This window comes from Erithacus rubecula, assembly GCF_903797595.1.
Source record: "Erithacus rubecula genome assembly, chromosome: 2".
Lineage (NCBI taxonomy): Eukaryota > Metazoa > Chordata > Aves > Passeriformes > Muscicapidae > Erithacus > Erithacus rubecula.
Window position 1 is genome coordinate 66,207,665 of NC_136685.1, and position 19,773 is coordinate 66,227,437.

General features: G+C 35.4%; 1 protein-coding gene across 4 annotated transcripts in view; it reads right to left on the bottom strand.

The window, feature by feature from the left end:
- RYR2 (ryanodine receptor 2) overlaps nt 1-19,773 on the bottom strand; it is a 369,436-nt gene that overhangs the window by 92,279 nt on the left and 257,384 nt on the right. For 3 of the 4 annotated variants that reach the window (XM_079298135.1, XM_079298134.1, XM_079298132.1), the window contains exons 48-58: nt 18,468-18,637; nt 16,582-16,802; nt 15,231-15,321; nt 12,666-12,806; nt 11,823-11,986; nt 10,107-10,185; nt 9,355-9,444; nt 8,114-8,251; nt 7,198-7,275; nt 4,420-4,495; nt 2,972-3,098 (exon numbers count right to left, since the gene is read on the bottom strand). In XM_079298135.1, the coding sequence (XP_079154261.1) occupies nt 2,972-3,098; nt 4,420-4,495; nt 7,198-7,275; nt 8,114-8,251; nt 9,355-9,444; nt 10,107-10,185; nt 11,823-11,986; nt 12,666-12,806; nt 15,231-15,321; nt 16,582-16,802; nt 18,468-18,637 (1,375 nt within the window). The remainder of the gene's footprint in view (nt 1-2,971; nt 3,099-4,419; nt 4,496-7,197; nt 7,276-8,113; nt 8,252-9,354; nt 9,445-10,106; nt 10,186-11,822; nt 11,987-12,665; nt 12,807-15,230; nt 15,322-16,581; nt 16,803-18,467; nt 18,638-19,773) is intronic. The other variant, XM_079298133.1, reaches the window with a different exon arrangement.

Below are 19,773 nucleotides of genomic sequence, written 5' to 3' on the forward strand. Positions count from 1 at the left end.
GTAAACAACACTCTTACTTAGGTTTTGAGCAATTTGTTAAGACACAACTAGATTTCCCAACCCAAAACATTACGCTTGTCAATCAAAATAATCCACAATGATTATGATTTCTTTCCATTACTTGTAAGGCATTACTGTCTTACATTTCCCTACAAGGACTGATTCTTGGGTGAGGAAGTTTGGAAGTTGAAAAAATACTGAGATTTAAACAATCAAACTAGAAATAAACCTAATATCCATCACTATGCTTTTTCCTGAAAAGTCTGCTTGCATTAGAGAAGTTTTGAATAGCTAGGTAGCATTTGTGAAAAATCAGAGAAAAACCAAAACAAAGCGATGGAATCGCTTTTCCAGCATGTTCCATCCCTCTTAGTTACTAGTCTGATATAAAAAACACATTTTCTTTCCACAAGGATGAATCCATGTCATGGGATGATGTCCCTAGCAACAAGGTGGCATTGGCATAAGCCTTGTTTATGCAGGATCAGGACTTAACTGATGGCACATGAAAAAGCCATTCTTAAGCAAGGGAATCAGTCACACCTCATCTCCCCCTGACTCATGCACCAATTATATTGGCACTTAGCTAGGCTGCAAGTTTAAAAGTATACCTACTGCTTATACATGGAATAGAATTGCCTGTGTTTTGCACATTTATGCTTTAAATTGAAGCATACACCTAGAGACACAAATCTGGTAAAAAAAAAGAAAAAGGAGACAACACTGGAGAGAAAAAGTCTCAAGTTTACTAACTAAGGAATCATTAAGAAACTTCAGACACAGCTCCAGAGAGGGCCACCTGAACTTTGGAACTCCTAAGAGGAAGGAATATGAGAATTAGGATTATTTGAGGCAGTCAGTACATAAAGCAATGACAGACTGTATGGGGGGGGGGAGGAATCAAGAAAAAGAAAAGTGCAGAAGAGACTAAAACAGATTTCAACAGCCATGACCTGTCAAATCAATTGGCTGACTGATCCATGTACCTCATCACTAGAGTTTGTCCTATATCCTTATTAAGTGCTTTTGTACCTGTATCTCTGTGTAATGTCACTCACTATTCCATGTGCTGTCAGCAGTAGATGGCAGCTACTGGCAAGACCAGCCAGAGCTGGATACTGAGCCAGCAGCTGGAGTCAGGTTTGGGGTGTAAGTGCTCCCAGATTGGTGACAAATGGCGTGGATGAAGGTCTCGAGAACCAGTAGCTGGAGATGCCACAGCTTTGGGGAACATCTCTGTGGGCCCTACGGACCCTGAGCCCAGAGTGGCAGCTTCAGCAGGGGACTGGAATAAGTGCATTTGGTAGTAGCCATTGGAGTCAGACAGTCGAGGGCCTAAAGCAGTGTCTGCAACTCCAGCAACTGGAAGTCCCAGTTGCCTGCCACTGGGGTGGGAATGCTGTGGTCTAAAAACATTCCAGCTGATGTGAAGGAGCAGCGCCTGTAAGATGAGTGAGGGCTCCTGCACCAGCAGCTAAAGTGGGCCTGAGTGCCACATGCTTGGCAGGGGGAAATGTTTCTATCTTCCCTAAAGCCACTTTGCATGGGGGTGCAGAGACTCAAATGGTCACTGTCAAATAAAGACGGTAAGGAAATGTGAGCAAGGCATATATGGCAGAAAATACAGTGGTGAGCAGGCCAAATTAAAACATGAATTGGGCCCTTGTTTGTTTAGACAAGGCAGTTGTCTAAGGTGCAGCAAGTACATCGAGTTTACCATCATGGAAGAGGCTCGTTTAACCTGCACGGGAGGATGCAAATGTAGCAAGAGCTAGTTACTGGACAATGGGTGTGTCCAAGTTAATAGTTATTTACCATCCCTCAGCCTTCCACTCCCAAAAAAAACCCCAAAAGCCACTTTTCCCTTTTAAACAGGAATAAAAAGGGTTAGTGCTCCTTAATACAGCTGATCATTTTGACAGGGAATAAGGAAAGAAACCTTTAGCTGCCTGACATCCTTCTTTGTTCATCCGGCTGTATTGACAGGAAGTAAACTCAATTATTCCAGCTAACCTGAAAGATTTTACCAAAATTACTAGATCACCTGGGGGACTCTAGAAACAGGCTGGAATTCATGTGATAGAAAAGAATTGAAAATGGCAGATTTTAGGTAGATGTGCAAGGCTAATTAATTCACAATGATTACTTAAATTGATCTCAGTGATTGTTTCATTCACTTACTAATGTTCAAGTAATGCACAGCTCAGATGTGCTTTCAGCCTTTTCTAGTGATTCTGATTTCCTAAATCATACTGATGAAGCAGAAAAGAATCCAAATTAATTAAAATTTTATTCATGCTACATTTAGGAGGCAAATACACCATTTTAAAATGAATTATGCATGTTATTCTGCAGACTATTCACTATTATTACATTTACACTGTGGATTGCTTAAAAATTGTTTTAAAACATCACTTTTCACTTTTAAAATATTTTAATAATACTGTAAATGAACTCAATTGAAATAAATGAGTCATACATTTTAGAAATAAAACTGCCCTATCTAACCAATTGTCTAGAAATTCCTTTAGAGAGGGACATGTGCTTGAAGATGTTCATGAACCTGTAACTAAGACTTAATAATTCCATCACTCATAGAAAACTAACAAGTTTACTAACAGTTGGATGCATGAACACCTGCTAGAAGGAAAAAGCTGCAATATTGAAAGGGAAGGTAGAAGACATACAGAGATTCTGGAGAACACTGCCTTCCAAAAACCTTGCTGCTAACTCCTGTAATCCATTTCTTACTTACAATGTTTTATATGAAGGAGCTCATCCTGAATCCCAGATACTGAAATTTTAAAAAAATATCATACAGTTCTGGTTTGATAGAAGAAACCCCAAAAAATGAGCAATAACAGAAACTAAAAAACCCCACCACAACCAACCAAATCACAGAACAAAATGAAAAAGATCACTGAGGACTATTAGACACCTTCTGTGAAATTAATACTGAACTGAGAATTACCTGGAGACAACATATCCATTAATCTGCAGAAATTTCAGAATGTCTTGTGCTTTTTCTCTGTCCTTGGCTTTTTCTTTGGCTGTGAGTGTATCATAAGGAACAAGAAGGGGATGGTTGCCTCCTCCTACTACAGAGCATCAAGAGAATTAAAAATTAAAGAGTTATTTGTTGACACGGTAAGTCCCAGTATGCAAATGTACTATCACACAATAATACACAGCACATTACAGTACATTCTAGTCTGAAAGAATATAATTGTCTGTTTCTTTACAAAAACCTTAGAAAATATTCATAGAGAAACCTTAGATATGGCTACATCATTCTAACATATTTTTTATAAATACCAGCAAAATACGCTGAACCTATTGCAAAAAACTCTTAAGGAAGAAAAAAACTGTCGTATTATAACTACAACTCTCCATCAGAAGCCTCTTCATCTATCACTAAAGCTGCTTCCAGCCCTCCCATTCTGCACAACACAACAAATACTACACAGTTTACTCATTGAAGTGCTTCTCATAGGTAAAATTCTGCTTTCAAAACTGTGAAATGCATTTGAAATATTGAAATATCTCATCTTTCTGTAGCCTATGACTACCCAAACTTGGCCCACCCTGAGGCTACTTATCCTGAGGAAGGTTTTACAGAAAAGGAAAAATATAGAAATTAAAGGGAAATATAATTGAAGGCATGGCAATTTATAGTGTTTATCAAAGTGTTTATCTAGATAGAACTTTGCCTTTTTATAAAACCTTAACTGCAATACCTTTTCTGGGATTTTTCAAATTTAGACCAACTTTGGTGCATACAATGTAAAACCAGACACCTAGACATCTTCAGATAAGGTAAAATACCAGCTTCAATCATTTGCAACTGAGAACTTGTTTTCTCCACGTGCTAATATAGTGTTATATAAAAAAAAGCCAGCTAATAAAGAAATGCTTTTAACACAGACGAAAAACAGTAAATTACACAACAGATTAAAAAAAAATTCATTTAGGTAAGCATTTTTACAATTAATCAAGTATCTGCTCTAGGTTTTTGCACTTGTCAATTCAACACACGATACGTGCAGTACTTAGTAAACACCCTTTAGATCTACCTGCAATAAAAGAAGCAATACAAATGAAATCATAGTCCATTGGGTAATAGTCTGAAAGATTAATGCTAGACGGAAAATGGATTAATGCGGCTCAAATTTATTTACAACCTTTGAGTTTCCTTCCCTTGATATATCTGAATTGGTAAACTACTTATACAAGAACAGTTATACTTGAAAGTTATACAACTTTCAGGCACTAAAAATCACAGCCAAGAATAGATACTTCACTGTTCCTTTGTCAGTTTAATTTGCTGTTCATTTTTCTTCTTTTTAATGTTTTCTGAAATGTGATGTAAGGCAGTCAAAGAAAACTTAAAATACTGTAAATACCTATAGTTAACATTACCTTTTGCTTCAAGCTCCAGTTTCTTTTTCTTTGCCCATATGTTATGGTAGTTTTCAGCCATCATCTCAGCCATAGCCTTAGGAAAATGGAGAGTTTAGTAATGTGAGTTGCAATGAATAACTCTCAGGAAGGACAAGTTTCTGGTTGATATTAAATAACAAGTTTTGTTCTCTGGGAAGTTTAATACAATTCCACTGTAATGGTTCACTGGAAACAAGCTTTTACTGAAAAAATATTATATAGAATTTGGATAGAATCAGCATGGGTATAAGTCAGGAGCCTGGTGCTGAAGAAAGAAGTCTTATTACAGAAAACAAGGAACCACAAAGAGAATAGTCTGGAAATTGTACTGGGGTATCAGTTGGGACTTCATTCTCAAGACAAGGCCAAAAAGAACCCTCTGAAGGCACTGCAAGGGAAAGAGAGAACTGCAAGCAGGAGGACTCAATCAATATTGTTACTGATGGCTGGCAAACTAATTATGAACCCATACATATAAGCTTCTTCTCTATGGATACTGTGCTCATTTTGTGACCACACTGTTAAAACCATCAACCACTTTAGAGCATAGTTTACATATCCTTCCTACAAAACAAACTAACTTCTTCAGGCTGGTGAACTAAAAGCTAGACCCCAAACCAAGCAAAACAGACAAGCTCTCCAGTGTCTACTTATGGGAAGTATTTCAACATGAAACAACTTTTAAAACCCACTTTTATTGTCCTCCTGGTTGTGTATTCTCTAATAGTACAGTGGTGGAATTTACTGCAGATTTCACTTTACAGTTCTTTCATGAACCTACAGAAACCTTCTCATATTCAGTAAGGATTTTGAGTAACAAGTATTTCTCAATATCAATTTCTTTATTCGTGAGAATACTCATGAATTCAGAAACCTTTCAGTCATATCTTACCTGTCTACAAGAAAATTTGTTTCATAAACTTTTTTCTAGTGAATAAATTATGATACACTTCTGTTCTGTATGGTAGATGCCTTCTGCCATGCCCACTCTGATCCTGGTATTTGACAATCCCAATTAGGACCTTAAAAGGATACACAATAGTCTGTGTTTTCACAGCACCTAGTGAAGCAGAGCACTATGAAAGTGTTTTTAGAGCAAGACCTAGCTGCTCATGGAGCTAGGATGTGACCAGGTGACGTAAGACCAAAAAGAGGAGTATTTTGCAGACCTACAGTTTAAGAAATTATCATGATTCTTGCTAGCTAATCTTGAACTGCAGCTTGAAAGTTATTAAACATTTTCTAAAATGCTCAAAAGTATACATAGTTAATTTTTAAAACGGAGCTCTCATTAACGCACAACATGTTTTGAGATTTACGCAATACATGTATCGGGACAAGTAATAGCTGAAACTGCATTTTAATTGAGTTTGTTTAGCCTTTAAATAAAGGAGGATTCAAAGAATACCTCTCTCCATAGGACAAATGATTCACAAAGCCAAAAAGCTCTTTCTTATGGCCAAGGGCTACCAAGGAAATACAAGTAATGTCTAGAGTTAGAGGGTACAGCATAAAAAAAAAAAGCAAGGGACCAAGAGAAGTTCCAATGTCCTTTCTATGTGACTTGTGACAGGATGGTTACTTTCATCTGGGCTTGCTTTATAATAATGCCATGATGACATGCACATCATAAGTTGTTTCCTGAGCATTAAATAAAGTCCACAAAGTCTTTTAATGAAGTTTATACAAAGATTCAGTGTCATAATTGTAAAGAATCTTTGTCATCAATTTAACATAAGAACATAATGATAGAGGCAGTTACTCAGTTATCAGTATTTTAAACTTTTTGGAATGATCAACAATCCACTGACATTTAATTGGTAGGAATTCTTTTAATGCTAGAGAGCAACCTAAAACTGCTAGAATTATGAAACTGGAAACGGCAAGAGAGAAATCAAGGAGTGGAAATCCATTGTGAGAATTTGTTTAGAGGTGCAGTAGAGTATATACTGCACAGTTAGCCAATAATTTACTACCACTGATTGTTTGCACTGTGGCAAAGCTCAGTATGGGGCAAAGTTAAGCCTGTGTTTCAGGACTCTCTTGTATCAGCTTTGAACACCATGTTGCCATTACTAGACAGGTACAAACACTCACACTAACTAACTGAAAGCTATTTAGTATGTGCCTAAATTTAGTATATAGATAGAATAGAAAACTATTTAGTATATGTCTACATTACATTGCAATTATACTCACAGGAAATTAGTAGATGGTGAAACCTAGCACCACACTCCAGCAAACACCATGAAAAAAAATCGTATCTAATGACAGGAACAGATTATAAACTAAAACATACTGGACCAAATAAGAGCAACTTACTGACACATCTGTCAAAATCCTACCTCTAATTCCTTCATTTTGTATTCTTACAATACTTAATGACTTCTGATTCTTATTCCTTCGGTTTAGAAAAAAAAGAGCGTTGACAAAATGCTTTGGAAAGATGGTGGACAAATGAAGGGGAAACAAAAATTTGATGCTTTTATCTCTTCTAAATGACAAATGTTCACAAAGTGAACTGGGAAAATAAATCCAGGACTAAAGAAAATTTTGAAAGTTTTCAACATGAACCATGTTTTTTAAGAATCAGATGATCAGAGAGCAATAATGAAAAAGACCAAAAAGCCCCCACCAAACCCAAAGCACATCAAAACAGGTAATATTTGGTGCCAGATTGTTTAAAATAAACTAATGAAATAGAAAAATTTTGATTTTTAAAACAAACCATAAGCATTTTAGGTGGTTCTGACTTACATGTAAGTCTCTGGAGAGGGTGACGTTGCTCATGTCAATTGCTCGAGGAGTGTAACCATGGGCTGTATCTACAGAGATCTGAATGAAAAATGTGCAGAACAGTGGAGTTACGCAAACATTTAATATGAAAATGTTAACATCAACAAGATACTGAAAGTAATTAAGAAATTTAATAAAAAGTCACTTGTAGATCTCTAGAGAGCAAAGGGATCTTTTGTGGTCAAGATTAAATATACCAGGGGTGGTAAACTTCAGTGAAAATTAGGGAAAGGGCAACAGAGTTTGTTCTCAAAGACGGCCATCAGACATAAATCCCTTCCATTTTAATGCAAATTTCACTTGAATTTATTTAGGGTTTGAACTTATTGTGGATGAGAATAAAGTTATTTTTAAATCTCTGCATTAGATTAGAGATTCTTTTTTTCTCAGCAGGCAAAATCTCACACAATCTACTTTAAGGTGAATTCAGGCAAAAATCAAACATTTAATTTAGCTTTTTAACCCTATTTCTACATTTAAGACTAGAACTTTTAAATAGTTATCTTTTACCTTCTGTCCCTCCTCTCCACTCAGAAAATATCACCATTTTTTTATTCTTCCTTTTTACTGTTTATATTTATCAGAGGTTTGCTCATTATACTGACACAAATGGTCAAAGGAAGATAAAAAGTGACAGAGGTTCCCTGGATGACGAGTGTGGCTAGAAAAGGGGCATTGACAGCCTTTCCTCTATGGATTATACAGCAACAGGCACCTCTTGCTTTGAAAACAGTGTCCAGGCTTTCTTCCTATGTGTGATATGGTTTTCATATGCACGTATCCGAGCATATAGAGCCCTAAAAGTTCAAAGGCTTCCTTTCTAAAGGCAGTTTTTATTACAAGAGAATAACACAAAGTTTTGAGGAAAGTGTCTCACTTGGCTGGTTTGAGAAATGCGGCGTGTCCGATTATACAGTGCCATGGAATCTCCTTCCCGTGTCCTTTCGATTCGCCACCCCCATGCCAGCATGGTTTTCAGTGATTCTTTGATTGGCCAACGATAAATTTCTTTCTCCTAGAAATGGACATGCAATAATTAACTTGTTTATTATGTAGCTGTACAGACCAAAGAGTAACTATTGGACTTTTTGCCTGGTTATACTGAGATGCAAAGAAATGGGCTGAATTCAACCATCGTTGCTCAGGGTTACTTTTATTATGCAAATAAATTATATAGATATTAAAAAGCTTATTTATAATTTCAGAGGTGGGGAGAAGAATTTAGGCCCTGCAGGAAGCTGATGATCTCAGGGATAGCTGTGTTAATACTACTCTCAGACAAGAAATCAAGGATGGGTGGGAGCAGAAATTGTCAGAAGTAGTCCGTGTTTTATCTGCTACATGAACCAAAAAAACATAATCATAGAATTATAATCAAGTCTGTGTTGGACAAGACCTCTGGATATCTTCTGCCTCTACCATCTGTTGGGTCAGATAAGATACCTAACTGGGTTCTCAAGATTAGGTTATCTAGGTTTTGCTGTGTCATGCTTCCAACAGACAGGTGATTTCACCACCTCTTTGGGCAAGTTATTCCACTGTTTAAGCTGGCAAGATAAGAAGGATTTTCAGAAAGTATTTCTGCTAAAGAATCTTACACCCATTTCCTCTTGTCCTGTCACTGTGCATCCCTGTGAAGACAATACATCCATCTTCTGGTACTAATGCTTAGGAACCAAGTCCCTATCTCCAGCAACTTTCTCTTCTTTAACCTGAATAAATCCAGTTCCCTCAAAATTGCTTCATTTATATCAAGTTCTCCAGATATCTAATCATCTTTATGGTTTTCTGCTCAAGACCTGACAAAGCCTAAACCTAAGTCTTCACTAAGCAAGAAGGCATTCCTGTATGACCTTAATGCAAAAACAGAGTGGCAATATCTCACTTCCATTTCACCATAAATTATGCCATGCAGTTTCAGCTATGTGGGAAAAAGTTTGAGTGATCTATTTATTATACAATAAAACCCTTCCATATATTTTCAGGATTTTGAGGAAGGCAACAACCACACATTAGTCGACATAGTGTTAATTTTTTTTCTTAAAGTGATGAAAAGACAAGGCAACACTTTCAGTGATATTTCAGCAACTCTGGATCAAGCACGAATAAATCCCTTACCTTTTCAGACAGTAACTTATATTGTTTCATTAATGGTTGCACTTTTGCTGATTCAGAAAATGTTTCACCATAGGTCCATCCATTTGCAAACTGAAAACAGCAATAAGAAGGATAAAATGGGGAAGTGCAAAAAATTATGAAAAAACACTTTTATTATTAGAAATTAACTGAATAATGCTTCAGCAGAGTTCTCTTAAAGTTTCCTTTCCACTATTTTCTCAACATTTTCTCAATCGACATTTATATTATCTACAAATTAGGATATGAATCATGTAGCATGCTATCTTTTTGCAAAGTAAGAATTACCAAAGCAACCTATTAATACACTTTTCCTTTCAAAGATTTTTATAAAGCAGAATACTGTGCTACAGTTAAGTAATTATTTTTGAACACTGGACAAACAAAATGCACAAATGCAAATAAAAAGGCTAATGAGCTTATTTGATTTAAAAAAAAAAAGAAAAAACATAAAGCTGTTAAACAATTATCAAATATATTGACTCAAAAGTCAGCACTACAAATTATTAAATAATAAACACTATTTAAAAATAGCAATATGCAATTAGATAACTTCCCCCAAATATATTTCAAGAAAATAGTATGTCTCTATCTTACCTACATATCAATTTTTAGCATTTTGAAAAATAATAACATTCAGAATAAAAGATTTTAAATATGAAATTCATTCAAATGAAAAAATTGATTAAAATAAAAAAAATATTCTTTTTCTTTAAGAGGGATTTAGACTTTACCTTTTCCATTGACCATTTGTCATGAGCATGTTCTGCATATTTGTTAATGAAATATTCTAGCTTTTCAGGGATTGTAATGCTGAAAGTGAGAAGAAAATCAGCATTATATCACACAGGCTAAAATAGAGTGCTTTTTTGTAAAGAAAACTTCAAAAGAAATAATAAATAATGCACACACCCTTTCTTATGCTCTTCTACTCACATACAGTTTGCTCCAAGGCCAAATTAAATTGAGGAAGATATCTGAATTATTTTATGGGCACTGAATGACAACCACATCTGTTGTAGGAATTTAACTCCTTTGAAACATGTGCAGGGAAAAATCAACAATGAGATCAAGTACTAGTGCTTTTTATCCCGTATTTTGTTAGTATTAAAGCCATAACTACAACATATAGTTTCAGAAATATGGTAGTAACTTATTGTACAGTCCATTATAAACTAAGTGTGATAACAGTCCTTTTTGAAACATTATCCATTTTATATATTCAAAAAAATGTATCAAATATCAATTGTTTAATTCATCAGCGTTGCTACAAATGAAAGGGAATAACTAATTTTGATCACTGATTAAATAGTAATATCTTCCCTACTAACAAAGAATTTCAGTATGAGTAGTGTTAGAGTGCCATCTACTGTGAAACAGAAGTCTGGATTTCCAGTCTTAATGTGGAAACAGCAGAAATGTAAAACCAATCTGTGTCAGAATAACAGTTTGTAAGAGCCTCACACACCAAAAGGTCAGAAAATATTCATCCAGCACTGTCAGCAGGTTGTTTTTATTGTTTTATTTTTAGGGGAACTCTTTTAACACTATAATACTTGAAATAATTTCAGAAATGCAATAAAATTACAAGCACACTAACATCCTATTATCTATACCTTCATACAAATAGGTCAAATACTAGCAAGCAACACAAAGTTGGATTTGCATGTTAAAAGAATGTAGGATAATTTGGGTGTTACAATGACAACAGCAGTTCTGTGTCTTGAAACATCACAGAACTGTTGACTCCTATAGCAATGAAGTGACATACAATTTCATAATATTAAGTAGCGTTTTCTGAGTTTTTCAAATCTATTCAAGCTATCTACAACTTTTTTTCTGAAATGACACCAGATAAATATCAGTTAAATGGTAATATAACCTTCTTAAGAAATTTTGTTAATCCTTTATATATTTTAAATACTTATTAGAAAAATTAATTTATCACTGATGTCCTTTCTATGCTGCTGATTGGATTATGACTTTTATTGCAGTATTTAGATGTGCATACATGTATCTTCAAGCATGCTGTAAGGAAGGTGTCAATCTCCTGACAGCATCCTGTGTGCTGAATGTTAATATAGGCAGAAAGCTCACAGGGGCAAGTGAAGCAAATGTTTTACAACAAGAATTTTTAAAGATATAGTGCATTGCCATGCTTCTGTCAGACTATTCTATAAAAAGGGAAGTGGCACACATGCTGTACTCAAAAATCAGGGCAGAAAATTTCCATTCAGATACGTGCTTTGTCTGGCTAATATACTTTAAAAAGCAGGGCCAGAGTCTGACTTCCTAGAGAGAATGAAGATTATTCTTCCCAATTCCCATTATTCATAGTAAAAAAGATTATATGAAGGCATCAAACAATTTTCTGTAGGTACACTTCACAAAAATTGGAATCAGTGACTTGACATATGTTAATTGTCATTATTAACAAAGAAATTCCTTACTTTGAGGTATCAACAGGTTGAGGATTAAAGTTCCCATCTGAATCCATTGAAGACTGTTTTTCCATCATATTGACATAATTTGATTCCATATAATCTGGAGGTAAGGCCCCTGCAACTGCGCTCAGGCAAGGCAAAGCCAATTTGAACAGTTCTTGTTCGTACTTCTGTGGAGCACACAGGGGACAGAAAGTGAATGGGAGCTTCCAACATCACCAGAGAAACTGATGCAGCTACAGATGAAACCAAGCAGACAGAGAATGGCTTGTGTACTCAGTGTGAAACTGAACTTTTGTTCTGAAAATACAGAAAACTGACTGTCTAAAGCAGAAAGTTAGATGCAAGTCTTAATCTTGCTCAACTAAATGGGAGAAGTGTTGACTTCATTAGTAGCAATGCTAACAGAAGAATATGCAAAGCATTCCTTAACACTTAGATCTGAAATTAAATTAATGAAATTTTAAGCAGGTTTGCTAAAAAGAGTGAAACAAGAATTTATGAACAACAAATACATACCAAGACATATTATTAAACTTCTGTTTAACACAGAATTGATTCAATGGTGCTGAAAGTACAACTACTAAACAGAGAAGTGTACAGATCTGTACAGATACATCTCAAAATTACTGCCTTAGTGTTATAATTTTTAATTAGGAGATAAAATATAATATATATATTAAATTAGAAGCTGTAAGATGAAGATTTAAATTTAACAAAGCCTGTATTTTTTTTCCCTTTAAGGTGGATGATACAGTGTTGGTATAAAATGGGTAAAAATTACAGATTAAAGAAAAAGGATTACACAGTAAGGATTTATAGTAATAGACAGATACTAAAAGCACTTACCTTTTGAGATAAAGCATCAAAAATACCCCAGAACAACTTTCTGGATAAATGAAGTTCTTCTTCTGAGGCAGCACCAAAGTTACCCCATCCACTTGGCAAACAATAATACTTCCAGCATCTTTCATAATGATTTGTCAGCAGCTGAAACAGAACATATTTTGAAAACAAACAGAAATATAACTGTTGAGGTTCGTGCATTTTGGCACTCAAACATTACATAGAGGCTACCAGAAAAATGTCTGTACTTCTTATTAATAAGCCATGTTGTATATGTATTTTTTAAATCACTGGTGCATATACACCAAGAATGAGCGGTTTTTTCATCTTTGTTTCAACAGCATTTTGCAAAGCTTTTTGGAAAATAATTGCAAGTCACAGTCAGAAGAGAGCTGACACAATTTCCTTTTTTCCAGTCTGAACGAACATCAAGATGGAAAAATGCAAATATTTATAATATAAATGTGTATATGTGCATTAAAAAAGACAGGAATTAAAATAAAACAAAACCCCACATCTGATATGTAGAAGCAAGGATTTTGATAGCCAAAAATATAATCTTGATATGCACTGTTCTTTTACCATTTCAACAGATCAGGAAAAAATCCCAAAACAATACATGTGGAGTATTTGTATGTCTTCATATATAAATAATCTATTAATATATATTTATTATTTAAATTGTTGGATGATTAAAGAAAAAATGCAGAGAAGAACTTAGATGCATATAAGATGTAAAAAGACAGAAGTTTTATCCTTTGTAGAACCACAAGAGTCTCAGAAATATGGGCTCTAAGATTAAAATATGAATTTGAAAATATATTTTAAAATTATATTTGATTACTTAATGGCCAACAGGTTTGCTTTTGGACACAGGTGGACAATAAGATATATGAATATATTTTTGAACCTATTCAAGAGAGTAAAGGTAGGTTTATTCTTAGAGAGATCCCTGGTGAAGCACTGAATATTATTTAAGAGGAAATAAAAATAAGACAGTCTTATTCCAAAATGTCTGAACTATATGGAATACAGGAACAGCATCACAGATTTGCATACTGCTTAAAACCTGAGGCTGTTGTTAACCGTAGAAAGCAGCAAATGTATTCACAGTAGATAGCACTGTATTCTGATTTGCCTTCATCAATTTCTCCTCTCTTTCCATTCAAAATTACATTTTCAGATGCCTGATTAACTTACAGCTGCCTCTTTACATTACTGTAACTGGCCTGCCAGCACAAGTCAATAAGGAATGCACACTACAGTACAATACTTTCAAATCAGAAACACAACAGATATGGGTAGGAGTCCCTTGTGAAATCACTGGAAATCACACAACTGTCAGTGAAATCTTTTAAAAGTTGTAGGTCTGTCTTCAGATAGAGAGTTCAATTTCCTCATAAGCTTCTCTCAGTCTTTTATGTGTCAATGGGCAAAATCCTTTGCCCATGCTAACACCATGGTTCTCTTCACACCTGTATTGTCACAAAGCCTTACAAGCCAAAAGGATCCAATTATTACTCCCTTACTGCTCAGTTCAGCAACAAGGGCAGGTCACTGCAGTCATGACCCTTGGTATCATAAAATCTGTTCTTTTAGATGAACAGAGGTCCAGGAACTGGGTTGTTTCTTCCCCCCAAAAAGAAACAAACCCCGAAGAATTACAGCCATGCAGGAAGTGCCAAGTGACTATTTGTTTTCAGCAACACATAAAATGCCATAATGCATTAGAAGGGTCCCCTTCAGGGCAATATACTAAATTATTGACTGTTTTTCTCACACAGACATGGAAGAATGGCTGCTCCAGAATCTTTAGTTTGATTGAGGATTTCTGGGGGGGCATAAGCAAATTATGAAGTCCTTGGGAGGACTTCAGCAGCAGGCCCTGGCTTTGAGATTAACAATTTAAACTCCTCTTCTTATATCAGAGTTGTAGATATGCTGATGTGCTCTTAAACAATAAAAATATATTAAATAAGAAAATATTAATTATCTAATTCAAATCTGTGGTAGGAAAGCATTAAAAAGGACTTCTGAAAAACAATAGGGACGGTGTGGAACCAAATGTTTATTAAAACTGATAATATCAGGAAGGTGACAGCTCCAAAAGGAAAGAACCCTCATTTTTCTTATTCATTAGGAACCAGAATAAAAAGACACAGCTAAATTTTTGGGAGCTGAAAATAAAATGCAACATTACTACTAAACATTATTACTTAACAGATTTCTAGGCACCAACAACAGAAAAGGTGTCCTGCAAATTGTTATGTTTTGTGCACTGGATTTTGCGCCCTGCCCCCAAGGTTTTTGCTATTCTATTTTCAGATGGGCTGAAACAAACAGGAAATAGTTAAAGGAGAAGCAAATATTAGACCCAGACTCCATAACTCCATATGGATGTAAATTAGACTGAATTTCTCCCAAAGCAACCATTTATCCTTACAAGCTATGGTCTTAGATTATTGCAGAGTGGAAATAAAAAATATTACAGAGAATCTTCTCCATGCAACTATTTTCTGTTGCATTTTGTTATAAAGAATGCTGCTGAATACCAATATTTACTTTTACCTTGAGAGGCATCTTAGCATGTTCATTCAACAGAGGCACATCAAACACTAATCTCCTCAGCAAATGCTGCATCATGGAAGGTCGCAACTGCCTGAAAGCAGACAAACCATTTCAAAAGGGTGTGCCAGCACAGTTTCACATAAATAATTGATAAATACATTAAAGTAATATGTCACTTTTATGCTGTTATAATTATTCAAATGCATAAAATAATAATATTTTATTTGTGGCACTAGGGGTCCAGAGGAAAGCAAATACCAAAGAAAATATACTAAACAAGCTGCAAATCAAATGCTTCAAAGAAACCAAGAAAACATCCAATCTACAAACAGAGAAAACCAGGAAAAGAAATATCAAATTTTGATTAGGTGTATTAGGATCACTATGGCCATGATAAAATAGTGTAATGTTAATTTCTTGTAATATATCTCAATAACTCTTAAAATGTCTTAAAAACTAATGAAGACATAAGAGCACTGGTTTCTTTAGAAGTGCTAAACAAGACACAGCAGTGGGCACCAACTTCAAGGACAGAAAAAATTGTTACAGTATGAATTTTAGAATGGCATGGACATTAAAGCTTTCCAGATAAATAGTAAAATCTGTAACATTTTAAAATGCAATATATATGTAAAATGGTCATATCAAATACCATTGAATGTGATATATTTTTATACATTCTTTACACTATTATGATAGAAATGTCTGTTATTTCTGAGCGTATTTCCACATTATGCAAAAAAAAAGTCATGGTGAAATAGTAAAAAAAAAAACAAAAACAAACCAAATCATCTGGTGAACTGAAAGTCTAAATGTTAACTGTAATTAGAACTTGAATTCTCAGCTTCTTATAATTGAGCCTGTGGGTTTATGAAAAATTGGATAATAATCAACTGATTTTGATCCTGCAGACACACAAAATCTGTCCCAAAGCTGTTCAATAAAGAGACATAACAATATGGAACACATCATAAATAAACCTCTAAATAGAATTAGATGTTACTGAATATCAACTACAAATCTGCACAGCTAAAATTATTTAAATGGCAATCCAGTGTATGTATAACTCCACAATTCCAGAGCTTTGTCTTTTTGCATCCTCTCACCAAGGTTTTAATTTAAAAGATTTGGTCATGGCAGAATAACTGAGGACTGGATGAATGAGAACTGAGGAATGATTGATGATTAATAAAGCTGCAAATTGAATACAGTATCTTAAAAACTATCACAATCATCCAATGGGGGAAAAAATCTTATATTACCAGTGGCATAGTTCTGCATTCCTGTATCATAAATATCACAGATTACTTTATCACTTAGCATTCCTATACAGCCAGGAACATTTTCTTACCCACAGATAGAGAGCAAGCACTCTTCAATAGAGTCTCTCTGAGCTTTGGTGAGAGAGCATCCCTTTGAGAGTCTGTACACAGTGTGTAATAAGGAATCGATGAGGGAAGCATGGTGCTCCGTGCCAGCAAATAGAGGAGCACATCTGGTCAAGAGAGGCAAGACTGCTGTGCAGAGGTATCGATTCAGAGCCAAAGCCATATCTGTAGCACTTAAAGCAGCCTGTAAATTAAACAGGACAGAAATTAGACTTGTCTCATCACTGTGGTTACAAATGAAAATAAATTGTTGTTTTTGTTCTGCAGTTATCAAGGGGGAAATTTCCAAAATGTATAAATGAGGATATGATACCTACTTGAGCTAGATGCTTGCCTTCTGCTGCTTTTAAAGTCTCATAGATAGCTTTTGTTATGTGTTTAATGAATGAAAGCAAAAACTATAAATGTGACCATTCAAAAACAAAATAATTTTCATTATTATATTGAAGAATGTCACAGTTGCTGAACAGAACACTCAAAAATCAGGCAATACAAGTCATTACTTTTTTGCTATAAACAAGGCCAAGTTCCATGTGAGTTAAAAATCCTCACTTGCTCTTTCTTAAATATCTGGAAGAAAAGGACCTGGAGGTACTGGTTGACAGCTGAACATGAACTTGTGCCCAGGTGGCCAAGAAGATTGATGGCATCCTGGTTTGTATCAGCAAAAGTGACCAGCAGGACAGTGATCATCCCCTGTGGTATCATCCCCTGTACTCAGCAGTGGTGAGGCTGCACCTGCAATCTCCAGTTCTGGACCCCTCACTTTAGGAAGGACATTGAGGTGCTGGAGCATGTCCAGAGAAGGGTCTGAAACACAAGGCTTGTGAGGAGCAGCTGAGGGAGCTGGGGCTATTTAGCCTGGATAAAAGGTGGCTCAGAGGAGACCTTATCACTCTCTACAACTGCCTGAAAGGAGGGTGAAGTACATGTCAGTCTCTTCTCCCAAGTAATGAGACAGAACAGGCAGAAATGGCTGCAAGTTGCACAAGGGAAGGTTTAGATTACATATCAGGAAAAAGTTCTTCACAGAAAGGGATGTCAAGCTTTGGAACAGGCTGCCCAGGTAAGTAGTGGAGCCATACATATTTATTTATTTATTTATTCCAAAGAGTGCATATGGCACTTGACGATATGGCTAAATGGTGAACATGGTGATGTTGCTAGGGTGTCAGATGGACTTCATAATCTTAGAGGTCTTTTCTGACATTAACAATTGTATGATTTTTATGATCGTAAATAACAACATCATTATTTCCAGAAAAAAAAAATTGTCATATAAGGTTAAACAGGAAAACCAAATTTAATTTCTTAGCCCTCATAACAGCTCTCTAAATCTAAGCTTTCTGAACCAAGATAGATAAAAGAAATTAGATGAAAATAAGACTCTCAGGGAAAAAAAAAAAAAAAAAAAAAAAAAGGCAGCATCATTGAGGAGGAACTAAAATAGAAATGTAGTCATTTTCTAAATAAGTGTATGTGTCCCTAACAAAATGCACAGAGAAGAACACTTCCTGTCTATCTCAAAGAGGCTGCCAGTCACTTCTTCCCAGCTGCTTCACTGGCAGCTCATCTGATTTTGCTTCCATAGCACAAGCTCAGAAAGTCTCCTGGGGAAAGGCATTGCATCTTTTATAGATAAGGATATCAGTGCAAGCTCTTAAAAAGTGAGCATTACACTGGATGATGCATCTTCAAGTGTTATCAAAGCTCAGAAGCAACGTGCATGTCAGTAAGGATTTGAGAAATGCAGAAGGTAAGACAGAAAAAATGCTTTTTCAAGGAACGAAAAATGCTGTAGCATTCAATAAGGTAAGAGAACCAAAATAAAACAGACTGAAACCCTTACCGTATCTAATGAGGCAGCTGCACGGAGGTCTGGCAGAAAGCCAACTTCAAGAAGGTGTAGAAGAAAATCCTGGTCCTCAATTCCATAGACCCTGTCAAGGAACAAAACCATGGCTGCCTTGTGATCTGGGCAAAACCCCGCAGACATGTCAGGTTCCACCACAGTACCATCTAAAAGGAAGAAACAAGACTTCAGTGACAAGGATCCTTCTCCATCAGCACACTAGGCAGTCATGCTGCTACTTGTCAGAGCTTTTGAGTCTCTGTTAACACCTAGGCATCTTCCCCACACTTTTGTTACACAAAGGAAACATATCTGCAGTTAAATAAAAAAGAATCCATGAGACAATTTATACCCAGAGACCTCAAAGTCCCTGCACGTTTTTCTGTTCATGGTTTTTATATTAAGAGATTCTTAACAGTTGATATTCTAAATGCTAACTTCCTAGTTCTCGGCAGAAGCAGATGGAAAGTAAAAATTACAAGAATGCTACATCAGAGATCCTGGAAGTGCAGCATTGGTGAGCATATCTTTAACATATGACAAAGAATTAAGAAAGTGGTAAAAATCCTATCTATCTATCTATCTCAAAACTTTCAAAATATCTGAAAGGAATTAATTGATATATTTTAAAATTTTGGTACATTCCTTTTGGAAGGTAAATAAGCACTTCTGTATCTGTGAGCTGTAGTTTGCTATTGAGATCTCACCTGTAGGTCTATCCCTATTTGGAACATAGATAAGTAATAGTAAAATAGACTGATTGATCTTTTTATCTCTTCTACTGTAAGTTTTTGGAAAGTCTTGTGCTGTGAGTGTCTAAACAATTCAGGTTGCATTTATAACGTTTTCCCAAAAAAGTAGAGGCAATCCCTTTCCCTGTTATACATGTGCTCACAGAGCTCCCACTATTGCAATCAATTTTACATAGGCAGGAAAAAAAAAATGCATTTGCCTATGTATGTAACACCTGTCTCTTCACCACAGTTGCTGGAGAACAACTCTGGTGTCTTAGTAAGATCTGCTAGAAATAATTGATAGGGTTAGAAAAGCAAGAGCTAAGGATTATGTTATTGATAAATGAGACTGCTGTATTTTAAAATAGTTCTAAAACCAGAAAGCATGCATTTTAACACTTCTTTTCAAAGTTGTAATAGATTTCCATTATTCAGTTTAACAGAATTTGTCAGTGATTTAGGGGTACACAGAATTTTTGACTACATCATGGACAAAAATTTTTGAAACATATATAAGATACACATGACCTATCTTTTAATTCACATAATAGTTGAAATTCTGTTGTACT